General features: G+C 37.1%; 3 protein-coding genes across 3 annotated transcripts; all 3 read right to left on the reverse strand.

Annotated features, from left to right (window-relative positions):
- Positions 1-4,310: 4,310 nt before the first annotated feature.
- LOC129946095 (N-alpha-acetyltransferase daf-31) lies at positions 4,311-4,922 on the reverse strand. The gene has a single exon (XM_056056130.1). It carries the CDS (start codon positions 4,920-4,922, stop codon positions 4,350-4,352), a length of 573 nt encoding a protein of 190 aa, XP_055912105.1. The 3' UTR covers positions 4,311-4,349.
- Positions 4,923-4,965: 43 nt separating this feature from the next.
- Positions 4,966-5,428, reverse strand: LOC129946096 (small integral membrane protein 13). The gene is made up of 2 exons (XM_056056131.1): positions 5,295-5,428; positions 4,966-5,108 (listed from the first exon to the last, which is right to left on the reverse strand). The coding sequence occupies exons 1-2, from the start codon at positions 5,371-5,373 to the stop codon at positions 4,966-4,968; spliced, it is 222 nt and encodes a 73-aa protein (XP_055912106.1). The 5' UTR covers positions 5,374-5,428.
- A 3,420-nt stretch (positions 5,429-8,848) lies between these two features.
- Positions 8,849-9,795, reverse strand: LOC129946094 (uncharacterized). The gene is made up of 2 exons (XM_056056129.1): positions 9,414-9,795; positions 8,849-9,352 (listed from the first exon to the last, which is right to left on the reverse strand). Exons 1-2 carry the CDS (start codon positions 9,669-9,671, stop codon positions 8,978-8,980), a joined length of 633 nt encoding a protein of 210 aa, XP_055912104.1. The 5' UTR covers positions 9,672-9,795; the 3' UTR covers positions 8,849-8,977.
- Positions 9,796-14,588: the final 4,793 nt, after the last annotated feature.

Raw genomic sequence — 14,588 nt, forward strand, 5'->3', positions numbered from 1 at the left:
GTGCTTTCATCCGCTTTTGTAATAGTCCATGCGATGATAAGGGTCTTACATAGCAAAACTTTGGTCCCTCGAGAGGGGACTTTACCACTCAATTGCTTTCTTAGTCCAAAGAAACAGCGGTTAGCAAGAGTTATTCTGTGTTTGATCTCAGCGCTGGTATTGTTTTCTGCGCTTACAGCGGAACCTAGGTAGACGAAGTCTTTGGCTACCTCAAAGTTACGTCTGTCGATGGTGACGTTTTGACCAAGACGTCGGTGTTGTAGGTCGTTTCTTGACGACAGCATATACTTTGGTTTGCCCTCATTAACCGCTAGACCCATTTTTGCCGCCTCTGCCTCAATACTCACAAAAGCCCCATTGACATCACGCTGAGTTCTTCCGATTATGTCAATGTCATCTGCATATGTAATTATACAGACTTTTGAAAGATAGTGCCTCTAGTATTGACGTGTGAGTTTTGCACTATTCTTTCAAGCACGATGTTAAAAAAATGGCATGACAGCGCATCACCTTGTCTTAAAACTTTTTTGACATCGCAAGGTTCTGTTAAGTTGTATCCAACCTTTATGGAACAGCGGAATTATCCATGGTCATCGTGCACAAACGGACGAGTTTGGCAGGGATGTCAAAACTAGACATGGCTCTATACAGCTCGTCCCTGTAGATGCTTTCATGTAAGGCCTTGAAATCGATGAAAAGATGGGGGGTGTCGATTTGGTGTTCTTGGGTTTTTTCCAGGATCTGCCGTAATGTGAATATTTGATCAACTGTGGACTTCCCTGGTCTAAAACCACTCTGATAAGGACCTATCAGGTTGTTGACAATGGGCTTTAGACGTTCACATATTACGGCAGAGAAGATTTTATAGGCGATGTTAAGTAGGCTGATTCCTCTATAGTTGGTGCAGTTTAGAGGGTCTCCTTTTTTCTGCATTTGCTGCCGACATTCCTCATCAAACTAGGGGTTCTTTGTTGGTGGCTGCTTGAAACCCAGCACATCAGACGAGTCTTCTCTAATTGTCTCTTGGCAATGTTGCCACTGCTTTTCGATACATTGTGTTGGCGGCAAAGAACTTCCAGAGAGGTTACTTGTAACTCGGTCGGAAAAGGGTTTGGCGATCTCTGGCTTTTGACGTTGTACCTTCTCCTAGCACCTCCCTGCCTTGCCATGGGTCTGGAAATCCGAAGTGGTACTTTGGCTACAACGAGGTAGTGGTCCGAGTCGATGTTAGCTCCTCGGAAAGTTCGTACATCCATGATGCTGGAAGCGTGTCTGCCGTCGATCGCTATATGGTCAATCTAGTTGACGATAAATTTTTTCGCCCGCAGCATAATCTATGAGCCTAAATCCGTTGTCGGAAGTGTTGTCGTGCAGGCTGTTCTTCCCGATTATTCCACCAAAGATGTCTTCCCTTCCTAGCTTAGCATTAAAATCGCCCAGGACAATTTTAATATCGTATCGAGCTCGAAGAACATATCTTAGGTGTTGTCATCTTTCTCTTCTGTAGGGGCCTGCATGATGAATTGATGCACCTATAGCTCAAGACTTCTTGCCTAAGTCTGGTTCCAATGAGGAAGCCGCATTCAATTAAGCGCTGTTGGTTTTCGTGGTAGAAGTCACCATAGTAAATATCGCAGTTTTTCATCCTCTTTTTGCCCGGCCCATCCCATCGTATTTCCTGGATAGCGCTGATATCTGCTTTATAGCTGTCTAGGGCCTCCGCTAATTCTTCGGCCGCACGTGGTCTGTTAAGGGACCTAACATTCCATGTGCATATCCGAAGTTCATTGTCCTTAATTCGTTTGCGTTGGTTGTCAACAGTCAATCTGTCCGTATCCGAGGCTTGTTGGTGCTTCGCAACTATGAAGCTTTTACGTGGCCAGGAAGTCACCCTGACGGCACAACCCCCAACCTGGAGGGCAGGACGGGGAACCGGATAAACTGCTCCTTACAGGCCTGGGCTCCCAATATGTCGAAGAAGCCCTATAAGGAGTTTACGAAGTAATTCAACCTTACTGTAACTGTAGACGCCACCGTTGATTTCATCTCAAAGATTCATCCCCTGCTGTCTGGATAAGGAGAGGTGCCTTAGTGGAAAAACCTCCCCCCCCTCTCTTTTGCTGCCCCAAACAACTTTCCACTGGGTTAAGAACCCAATCTCCAGTTGAGGTACTAGGCACCTGATGTTCACCGCGGGGAGGTGAGTGTAGGAGTTGATATAGACAAAGGTGGGTTTTGAGAAAAACCTGTGGACGCTTGTGTCCTCTTGAATGCACATGTCTACCATTTGAAAATTCAACGGTCTGGCAGGTTCATTTTTCAGCCGGGCGGGGGTGGGTGGTCGAAATGGTAATATTTCGATTTTGGGGTCGAACTGAAATGGATATACATTTTGTATTCCATAAGTTCTTCGACGCGACGAATTGTAGCAGATTTTTAAATGATGCAAAAGAAACAAACATACAAATAATTGTTCAATGTTTAACAAATGCGGTTTTATTTAATTTTTGCTAAATAAATAAGTAATTAAAATGATAAGTGTAGAAATATATTACAACACATGTATCGATAGTGACGATGATGAAGAAGATGGAGTAAGAAGTTTTGAAAAAGCACAATTAATTATAAAAAGAGAGGAGGCTCTTCAGTTTCAAGTTGCTGTTCCGGTTGTTGAGGCTCCAAAACTTTACCCTCTAATTCGACAGAGTCATCTTCCATGTTTAAAACTTCTGCTTCTAAATAGGAAAGGAAGGCGTCTGCATCTGCATCGGTAGCCTGAGTTTGTGTTGATTTATGCCCGCATGTAGTCGTCAAAGTATTTGGAAGTAAATTGGGCTGGGATACACCAATTGGATTTCCGTTTATATTAAAGCAAATTTACTACAGCATCTTCCAGCGGAGATAAAATTTTCAATTGGTTTGGACCTCCTCCAGTTTGCCTTTTGATTTGTTTTTTATTTTCTTCTTCACTTTGAACTTAAAATCGGACCAAACCCAAAATATTTGTTAAATTATTGAAAAAGTATTGTTTACATTAATGAAATAAGCGATTCAAACCCTTTGCCAACCATCTCCATCTCTTACTGGAGTATCCTTGCTGTTCAGCTGCTCAGCTATGGAATTCCATTGCCTTTTTATGTCAGTTTTGTTGATTCCTTTCAAAAATCTCCTAGCCAACTGCTCGTTGCTTTGCATCAGCTCGACGAGAGCCTGTGGAACTGATTTTGATTTGTTAATTTCAACTGCAAATGTGAACAAATATTTAGTTTTTTTATCGCAAATAAAGTACTAATAATTTCCATAAAATAAATTATTTAACAAGTAAACTTACAGTTTTGCGAACTTCCATTTCTTCGTAGTGATCAAATTTTCAAACGAGAGATACCGTCGTTTTTTTTCATTGTCGTCGTTTCCTTTCGTCTTACAGAATGCTGAATGAAAGCGTTCAACACACTTGACGTTTACACACGAGAACAAAACGAGTGAAAAAATTGAAAACGACTTATGGAATGCAGATTGTGTCGTGTCGTATATTTTGCTGTCGTTGAATATTTGAATTGACAGATGCCGCCGATTATTTGACTCAATGTCCAACAGATTTCACAATGTAATTAAAGCTAATGGCCATTCTACCAGATATTAAAATAATTTTTAAATCCAGAATAGCTTTGCATTTAATTTAATTTTGTTTAAATCTTTGTATCTATTTTTCCTTTTTTTACATTTATGAATTAAATAATCAAACAATTGAACTCAAATTCAAAATACTTTTAAAGCCAAATTTCCAAACTTGTTCCAGTTTTAAATTCATGTTCAAACTTTTTGAAACAATTGGCTGCGAGGAATTCAAAAACTGTAACACCTGACCATGTACTGCCTACACTTTGTAGTGCGGACCGTCATACCTTGCATTTCCTTGGAAATGCTTCTCCCAACGAAATATGGAAACGTTACTACTTCTGCATTGATCTCATTTTTAACCTATCAACACAAAAGTCAAAGTCCTCTAAAAACTCAATTCTCAATTTTAATAAATTGAACAAGATCTTTTAAAATATTAGAAGATTCACAATTCTCAAGAAAAGTGTATTCATAACAGCAACGTTTATCCACTTGTTGGCTATTTTGCGATGAATGTTTGGCACTCCCTATTTCAAGTAACAGTTTTAGAAGTTTCATAGAATTCCCTTTTTAAATAAAAATACTCTTCATCTTGTTCTCGGCAAATGCTTTCTTTATACAAAATAAAAGAAAATAATAAAAATTAAAAACCTCTTAAGACTACATGTAGTATTATTTTTTATTAAAAAAAAAAAAAAAACGCCTTCTACTTCTAAGTCAACCACCTCTCAACAACAGTGTCCATCGTGCATGCTGTGATCATGGGGAGATACGGCCTTAAACACAAGTTTAGGACCACTCTCTAGCTCTTTCTCCGGGTGCAATTCCCTGGCGATCTCACCCAAATCACGTCTCATCGAATAAGCATCCTCTCCGTCGGCATAGTACTTGGGTTCGATTTCCAGAATCTTGAATTTCAATGAGTTGGTGTACAGATTCAGAGCCGCCCTGTTGCTCTTTCGTACGTGCAACGACACGTATTGAGCATCAAAACATTCCACCATTGCCTGTGACGCCTGGTTCATCAATTTCTGAGCCAAACCGAGTCGACGGTAGGATCGCTTTACTGCCAGCGATGTGATATGTCCATGTTTGCTCTCCTCACCCGGCTCGGGCTCCTCCATTTTAGCCAACACGTAGCCAACAATGTTGCCTTTGTCGTCCTCGGCGACATAACTCAACTGAGGCCATGTCAGGCCGTGGTAGAAGTAATACTTCATCTGGTAGTTCTCGGGCAGACACAGCAGATTGCAGTGCTGCATGTTCATTAGATCTTCGGGCTTTGCACAACGGATATTCATGGCGTGGCTTGAAGCTGAAGAAGAATGGCTAATCTAATAAGTTTTAGTCTTTTCGAATCTTTCGGGATTTGGAGGATTTCTCGGGATGATTGCTCTGGGCGTGAGCTTTATCTTCGTTCGCTTGGCCTAACAGCTCACGAACAAGCCGGAATTTTGATAGGAACGCCTTCCAAATAAGAAACCAACCTGGAAACGAAAAACCAACAAATGTCTAATTATAATTTAAAAGAAGTACCACTGGTCAAAGGTTGATTTATCGACATAAAAATAGGTTAGAATAGAAAGGGAAAGGAAAACTTCTCCAACTACAAGCCAACAGCTTGTCATTCGATTTCTTTAGTGGAATTGAAATATCAAAGCCCTTTCTTTTACCTAAAAGTATAATAATTGCAACAATGCTAATCGATGCCAACACAGTGAGTAGCAAGACGAGGGTACTTTGCACAGTCATTTGGATCACAATCTTAGCAACAATACGACAAGAAACAACGCGAGGTAAAAAGGAATAAGAAGTAATTTGCTTAATTATTTATGGCGATGTTTGTATTTGTTGGTTGCACATTTGGTTTTTATGATCAAACTTAATTTTAATGGAAATTTATAAACATTTTTAAAGGAGCAACATAAAAATAAAAAACACGTCAAATGTGCACCGTCCCGTCGTTGTCGTAGTCGTGTATCTTGTACTTGTTTGATAATCGTTCGGATTCGGTTAAATTTTCGGAACAAATAAAGTAAAGTGACAGTTCAATGGAAATGAACATGGAGCGCGTGGGAGTGTAGAAGAGGTAGAAAAGAAAAAGATAGCAAATATCGATTACACATCATGTGGAAACAGAAAAATAAAAGAAAGATATCGATTACATATCGATATGAAATCGCCAAAGTTATTTGCAGGTCCACATTATTTTTAATAAATTCTAATTAAATATTTTAGTATCAAACATTTTGCTGTATTTTTAATTAAAATGGATGCACTGAACAACCTGGCACGTGAGACTATATTTAAGGCGGCTTTAAATGATATAATTAGTCCGAAAAAGAAAACGATTTAGCGGCATCCACTATAAGCTACTCTCGCACAACGAATTCATTGAATTAAATTAAAGGCGAAGAGTGTTTTTAATACTTTGGAATATTAATGGTCGATGTTGTTAAATAATAAATCCACAATTACCTTGATTAATATAATTAATTGGTGATTTAAGAGTAAATTTCTTAGACGAAAATTCTAAAAACCACAAAACTTCGCACACGGTTCAATTGGATTTTGACAGTTCTCTTTTGCACCCGCATTCTAAAAAAAGTGTTTAGAAAGTTTTCTTTGAGTTGAGCTTTAGAAAGTGTGTGTAAATTTTGTATCTTCACCAGGGGTGGTATTAAGGGAGCTCTTGGAAAAATTGAATTTTGTTGGCATATACGATTTTTATAACGAAAAATGTCCACTTATTACTTACTTACTTAAGGTGGCGCTACAGTCTTGTGTAAACTAGGGCCTCACCCAGAAAACTTTTCCATTTATTACCTTAGTCATTTATTACCTTATTACTTTTCCAAACGATTTTGTTGCCCTAAATTCATGTTTAACCTTCTTATTTAGGTCAATATGAAAATTACTATCATTGGAAAATATATCCGGATTGAAACCACTGGATATTTTTTTCTGACAGAAATGCATCATTGAAATTATTTATATTTTTTTATAATAAGCACACACTCAAGGGGATATTACTACCCTTATTATACAGAGGCACAGTATGAGCACTAGGAAGAGGAGAGAGAGTTTAAAAGGAGATGTCGGTGCACATTGGTTATAAATTCCTAAATATTGTTATGACTAGGAAAGGCAGAGTGTGGTAAGGCATTCCACATTCGTTTAGTACGGCTAAAGAACGAATCTCTGTATTTGACAGTACTGCCAAAATTGGGCTCGAGGGTATACTGATGAGCATTCCTAGAAGCGCGAGTATTACGGTTGAACTGTTTAAGGGGAGGGATGCAACTGGCTATTTCACTAGATCATAAGCCGTTGAAATAACGGTATAAAAAGGTCAGACAAGAGACCTTACGACGATGTTCAAGCGAAGTGAGTGAACTTATGTTGGTATTATCATCTATCAATTTAAATGCTCTACGTTCAATACTTTCCAAGAGGCTTAAGTAAGTTGCAGGAGCACCAGCCCAGAGATGGGAGTTATACTCAAGCTTTGTACGTATGTAAGTCTTGTAGATAACAGCCAAATCAGAAGGGTTGACAAATTTCTTGCATCGCCTAAGGAAACCCAAACACTTTGCAGCATTTTTAGCGACATCGCGTATGTGATCGTTCCACAAAAGGTGGTTGGTTGGTGACACACATATAATATCGAGGTGTTCAGTCTCGTCTCATTGCTGCAAGTGCCATCCATGGATAATGGTACTGAAACGCAAATCAGTGGAGAAATTCGAAATGCTATAAAAACATCGAGTGTAGCCTCGGCTGTTACCAATATCCTCTTCCTCCTTTTTTGAACAAAGATGTTAATCTTTTAGATACAGTTCAAAGCATCTCAGTGTTTCAACTAGTTGCCGGAAATATTGTATATGTCTTAAGGTGTTGAATCTTTCATGGTTTTGAAAAAAAATAAGTTTCAGGGTTAATTATTTCGAAGAAAATACTCGTTTTTAGTTTTTTTTATAATTTTTATTTATTTAAGCATGAATAGTTCTGTGTTTCTTTTAGGACTATTTAGGAGAGGTAAAGACTTAAAATAAATGATGACTTTTCAAAAATTTTATGAAATACTGAAAATACTTAAACTGGACATTGAATATTTTACTAAACAAAAAAAATTAATTGATATATTTAAAATATCCAAAAATGATTATTCCTTCGAATTATTAATTGTGCAAAGATTTATAATGTTATGTTCCCAAACTGTCGCAAAATTTCAAAGAAGTTGTCGCCAAAAATAACCCTGACGTGAACTTAGCATATAAGTCATACCGGACAGTTGCATCTTTATTTACATGCCTAAAGACGAAAACGGACAAGGATCGCCGCTCAGGCGTAGTTTACAAAATAAACTGCAAAGGAAAACCGGACGAACCATGCAATCTCTGTTACATTGGCACAACTAAACAACTCCTTCGACAAAGAATGGCTAACCATAAATCAGACATTCGCCAAAAAAAACCGGAAAAGACAGCACTAGCATGCCACACCATCGAAACAGGACATCAAACAGATTTTGAAGGAGTCCAAATTCTTGCAACGGAGAAACAGACATCCAAACGCTATACATTAGAAACACTTCACATAATAAATAACAAAAATAATATGAACCGCAAACAATACACTCAAAACATATCCGCTGTTTACTGTTCCTTAGTTTCAGACACAAACAATTCAACAGTTTACATTTAACAGTTGACAAGTCTTCAAAATCGGTAGCGCTTTAAATTTTATTTGTTTTAATTGTTTTTAAATGTTTTTGTAATATTCAATTCAATGTAAGTCATACTTGTACGCTTTACATAATATTCGTATGTATTAAATAAACACTTTGATCATTTTTGTGAATAAAGACATCCCCTGAGAAGACGGCAATCACCGTCGAAACGTTAAGAAAAATCAGATGAAAACTGTTTTCATTTATTCATCAAAAAGATCAACAAAGCCGATGAGAATCACCGCTTTAATTGTTTTCAAATTAAACATATTAACTGTGATGTCTCAAAATCCTGACGTGTTAAAGTGATTTTGAAGCCATTTTTTTACTAAGACAATTTCTCCGAAATCGCTCACTCAGCTGAATTACATAGAGTAATATTTTTGTAAAAATTATCACTTTTAGGTGGCGCAACAGTCCGTTAAGATATGCCAACATTTTTCTGGTGAATCCATTCGAAGAAAATCCTTAATACAATTGAAAAAACAACGGCAATTATTTTTCGCACCTTAAGTGTTTGAAACAAACTTTATTCTAAGAAAAATCACTTACATCCTATTTATTATATATTTGCAATCTCTTCTCTACACAACTATTATATTTTTTAATATTAAATTTTCCAATTCAGTCCTCTTCTTCATCTTCTTGAAGATGTGACAAAGTTAGCTGCGAAGACGTTTCAATCTTGCTGGGAGATCTTTTCTTTCTTTTGTCTTTTTCCGACTTTTGGCCAATTACGTATTCAGGCATTACCAATTTTGAACCTTTTAACTTTGGTTTATCAACTTCCTCATCATCTACTTCTCCAGAAATTCGTATGCTTCGTTTGGCTTTTACTGCTTTATTGAATGATATCTTTCCAGAAGCACAATCAGTTGATTCTTCCTCATCTTTTGAAGATTCGATTTCTTTGAGAAATGATAGTGCAGCTGCGGTATTTGTATGGTCTGATATGTCCACATCGGCTAGAGAATACTTCTTCCATTTGTGTGGATTAACCTTTAAGAAACAAAAACAATTATTAGGTGTCAAAACAAACATCGATTGAACTAAAATTTACCTGATAATCTGGAGCAACACGAGGTTTGAGGCATTTAGCAATAGGGAGTTCTGGTTTCTTGAATATACTTTCTTTTCCACGGAGTTTTGTTAACGTACGATCCGATGATATTATTTCCTCCGAAGGGGCAGAACGTTTGAGCAAGTTTACTGTGTGAGATTCGGGCCCGGTTTGGTCGAGAATAGTTCCTTTTAAATCTTTGCCAGCTATATCAAGACTGGCAAACAATGCATTTCTTTTCATTTCAAACTCTTGCATTTTAAAAGCTGTGAGTAGTTTTTCTTCTCAATTAAATAATTTAAATTAAATATAATTTTAAGGCAGATCAAACAAATCAAAAATGAAAAACAAGAATTTTTATCTGTCTTCTGTCAAATGTGACACTTTGATTTGGTCAGCTGAAGTAACAGGGATGGCAGTTTTCTGAAATGAATTTGCGTCCAGTGATTTAAACAAGAAAAAGAACATGTTCAGGTGTTTAAATTAGTCGGATGAGTACGTTCACATCAGTTCAACTTCTAAAATGTGATTTCTTAAGGATTATAAGGAATTACAAAGAGATTTTTTGTAATTAATTCATAATCAGCCCTATCAGGAGTTTCGCCCGAAAAGCTTTTCACCCGAAATATTTTTGTTCCCCCGGATTTTAAAAAGCTATCAGGAGTTTCGCCCGAATAAAATGTCACTTCGAATTTAAAACTGACAGTTCGAAACATAGGTATGTTCAAAAAACTGAGCTATCAATAAATTTCCCATCTCTGTTATGGAAACAGAGAATGGAATATGAATCTAAGTTTTTTCTTGAATATAAAAAAGTATAAAGCGAATGAGGTGTTGCAATTTTCTGTTAAAATTGTGGCTACTGAGAGCCATGGTACGATTTTTAATCCCTCTCCAATCGATTTCTTAAAAAAAAAAACTTTCCGAGTAAGCGGACATACAAAATATCCCCTCCGTTCTAAAGTAGGGTGCCTTTGCGTATTCAGAAAATGAACAAACCTACCATCTGAATGTTTGCGTTGACAGTTGTTGTTTACAAGGATTAAATCAATCGAATATTGGTTACTGTATTGCAAAAAAGCAAAAAAGTATGAATTCTTAATCAAAAAAATCAAATGGGGTGGCGCAACAGTCCGTTGTGAACCAGGGCCTAGTGACTTACAACTCTCAACCATTCCTGTGTGCGAGTAGTGTTGTCAGGAATGGAAGGGACCTACAATTTAAGGCCGAATCCGAACGGCTAGTTTGAGAAAGCACTTTTTCATGACAAGAATTACTCTTGAAGGATTTGTCAATTCCTCGCAAGAGGCAGTACCCGCGAAAATTATTATTTTTTTTTTTAAATTAAGGTGGCACAGGCAGGGATTGAACCCAAGACCTCTTGCATGACAGTCCAACGCACTAACCATCATGCTACGGGTACTACATTCTTAATAATAATTTTAAAAATATAAAAATGCAGAGCATAGCCATGCATATCTGTTTAAGAATGCCAAACTTATAATTTTCTTCAACAAAACAAAAATACTGGTTTTTGCGTATTCTTTTTCATTTCATTTCCTTACCTTACTTTTTAATTCTAACTAAGCTTAACAATTTTGTTCTTATTCTTATTCTAATTCTTATGCTTATTCTTATGATTATTCTGAATTCAATCGCCAACGAAATCGGTTGGTTTTTTTGCACGCAAAAGGAAACACATATTTAATCACATTACAACATTTAACAGATAACAAATCAAGTCAAAATCAATACAAATCACATGACAGTACAATAAAATTATTATAACGTTGTTTTAAAGACAAGTGTTTTTCTTTTTTTCTATTGTGAAACAAGAATCCAACAGGAATCAAAGACAATTCAACATATTAAATGGGAAAGTGGTAACACAAATTGAAAAAGACTAACAAATTAACATCAATTATATACATATTTAACACAATTTACACAATATACAAACTAATGCATATTATATAATTTTTTTTGTATACTAGACCAAATCATTTTATGGTCCTTCGAGCCGGATATATAAAAAATCAGTGCCAGTAGTTTTGATTAAACAAATCAAATTAATCGAAAATAGTTACAGTGCCGTGCGAAATTGACATTTATTTTTTGGTATAAAATTTATTCGGGTTTTTGGTGACCTTATGTTAATAGAGGTTACTTAGAGGAACTTTAATGCCGTTATTTTTCTGATATTGCGTGATAACATGGACAGTTATTGAAACGGGGCAAACATCAGTGTCATAAGACTGTACCGTATTGTAAAATATTTTTTATCCAGTTCGTTGTGTCGAATTTTAATAAAGAAATTTATTAAATTGAATAAATTTATTCACACATTTATAGGCATACAATTAAAGACAAATTTGCTATAGTGCGGTTGCGACTTATAAGACATTTATATTTTTTTTTTTCTATTCATAATGAATAAAATCATTGCTAAGCGTGGTCGTGCAAAAGGCTGTATAACACTCACAGCTTCGTATGCATCGTCGATTCCTACTGATACAATAGTTAGTACATTAGAATTTAGACTTGAAAGATTAACTGAATCATGGAAAGAATTCGTAGCATTGCAAGACGAACTTTTAGAATATTCTGACAAGGAAAATTACGTTGACCGCGAACCTGAATATGCCGAATATGAGGCAAAATATTTTGAAACACATGCCTTACTTTCTGATGCAATTCTTTGCAAATCAAAAACATTAGAATGTCATAAAATTGTGCCTCAAGGTTATCATACACCATCGGAAGATTCGGAATTGGTTATCGCTCACAAGTCTATAAAGTTACCACGAATCACAATCGAACCTTTCTCGGGCGAATATAAAGATTGGCCGACATTTCGAGACATGTTCATGGGAACTGTCGATTCAAATCATACTACTACGAACACTCAAAAGCTTCATTTTTTAAAATCGTTTCTTCGCGGAGAAGCCGCGAATCTTCTCAAGCATATAAGATGTTCGGAAAACAACTATGCGGAGGCTTGGTCAAAGTTAGAACAACGCTACGATCAGAAACATCTTATTGTCCGTTCATTTATTCAGTTGTTTTTGTCGCTACCGTCGGCGTCGTGCAATGCGACAAATCTTCAATCGCTTCGTAAGATCACCAATGGGGCTGATGAAGCCATACGGGGTCTTAAAGCTTTAGACTCCAGTTCACGAGATCCATGGCTCATTTACCTGCTTCTGCAAAAAGTTGATCAAGACACTAAGAAGGCCTGGGCTGAAGAAGTTGGCTCAAAGGATGATTCAACTATAGATGAGCTTCTTCAATTTCTTCAAACTCGTTGTCAGTGTTTTGAATCATGCAGTTCTTTTTCATCTTCCATCAACACTCGGGCTGTTCGTACGCATTTTGTAAAATCTACCCCAAGTTGCCCTAAGTGTCAAGATAGTCATTTGCTTTCAAGTTGTCCGAAATTTATATCATTTAGCATTGACTCTCGTTGGGAATTCGTTAGGAACAATTCACTCTGTTTCAATTGCTTGCGTTCGGGGCACGCTTATAATAATTGTCGCCTCACTGTTCGTTGTCACAAGTGTCACTCACGTCATCATTCTCTTCTCCATACTTCTCAATCTCAAAATTCTACTCAATCAACATTTCAAACGTCAAATCAAAATTCGAATGCAGCTTCACATTCAAATCTTCGGTCCAATTCTTCTGAAAATCCGATTCCACATTCTTCGAATTCACTAATCGCAAACCATTCAATCTCATTCAAACATAACCATCAAGTGTCTACTATTCTACCAACAGCTCTAGCTAGGATTCAGGACAAGCAAGGAATTTACCAAATCGTGCGCATTCTTCTCGACTCAGGTTCTCAGGTGTCATTTATAACTGAGCAAGCTGCTCAAAGCCTAGGACTTCCTCGCAAACGTGTGAGAATTCCAATAGTAGGAATTGCTTCTAAGTCTGCTGGCGTAACCAGCGGGTTATGCAGCCTTAATATTGTTTCTTGCTACAGCTCTGAATCAATTGATATCAACTGCTTCGTATTGCCAAACATCACTTCATCGCTTCCACCATTACCAGCCAACCAAATTTTACCAAAGTTTCTCGACAAAAATCTTGCTGATCCTAAGTTTCATCAAAGTGGCCCAATCGATATTCTGATAGGGGCTGATAGAGTTTTTAATATCATTACGGGAGCTGCTAAAATCGAAGAATTTGGATTCCTTACTTCGATTCCAACCATTTTTGGCTGGGTAGTCGCTGGTTGTAATTCACAGCCCCCAGGAATTCAGACTCTTCACACTCGTTTAAATCAGGATCTAGAATTCGATTTAGAAAGATTTTGGAGACTTGAGGAAGTATCCAACGAGCAATCAATTTCTGTCGAGGAGCAATTGGCAGAAGAAAATTTCGTCAAAAATCACACTCGTTGTCAAGATGGCAAATATGAAGTAGAACTTCCGTTTAAGCCTTCGACAAATTTCGATTTCGGAGATTCTTTCGGCACAGCTTTAGCGCGTTTTCATTCCATTGAACGGAAATTCAATTGGAATCCAATTCTTAAATCGGAATATTCAAAATTCATGAATGAATATATTTCTCTTCAACATATGGAAGAAATCCCATCCAACGAAATTCAAAAATCAAATTTTACGAACTACTATTTGCCGCATCACGCAATCTTCAAAGAAGATAGTAGTACTACGAAAATCCGTGTCGTATTCGATGCGTCTGCAAAAACTCGTGATTCACAATCCCTAAACGAAACTCTTCTGGTGGGCCCTACTATCCAGCGCGATATATTTTCAATCTGCTTAAGATCTCGTCAACATGCCTACCTAATGACAGGAGATATTGAGAAAATGTACAGGCAAATTTGGGTTGCTCGAAAACACACAGATTTTCAACGAATTGTCTGGCGTGAAAGCCCTAATGAACCATTAAAACATTTTCGTCTTCTCACCGTTACATACGGAACAGCTGCTGCTCCATTCTTGGCTGTCCGAGTTTTAAAACAGCTAGCTGCTGATTCTTCTATAAGTCATCCTCGAGCATCAAAAATTCTCTTAGAAGATTTTTACGTTGATGATGTCATCACCGGCTCAGATACTATTGATGATATCATATCTCTTCGGATGGAACTAGTCGAACTTTTGAAATCAGCTGGACTTAATCTACGAAAGTGGACTACGAACTGTT

Source organism: Eupeodes corollae, chromosome 2, assembly GCF_945859685.1.
Source record: "Eupeodes corollae chromosome 2, idEupCoro1.1, whole genome shotgun sequence".
Classification (NCBI taxonomy): Eukaryota; Metazoa; Arthropoda; class Insecta; order Diptera; family Syrphidae; genus Eupeodes; species Eupeodes corollae.

Excerpts from the sequence above, each read along its gene's own strand:
- LOC129946095 (XM_056056130.1), bottom strand. The coding sequence starts at position 4,922 with ATGAATATCCGTTGTGCAAAGCCCGAAGATCTAATGAACATGCAGCAC.
- LOC129946096 (XM_056056131.1), bottom strand. The coding sequence starts at position 5,373 with ATGACTGTGCAAAGTACCCTCGTCTTGCTACTCACTGTGTTGGCATCG. Across the intron at positions 5,109-5,294 it reads TGCAATTATTATACTTTTAG|GTTGGTTTCTTATTTGGAAG; the intron begins GTAAAAGAAAGG and ends TTTCGTTTCCAG.
- LOC129946094 (XM_056056129.1), bottom strand. The coding sequence starts at position 9,671 with ATGCAAGAGTTTGAAATGAAAAGAAATGCATTGTTTGCCAGTCTTGAT. Across the intron at positions 9,353-9,413 it reads GTGTTGCTCCAGATTATCAG|GTTAATCCACACAAATGGAA; the intron begins GTAAATTTTAGT and ends TGTTTCTTAAAG.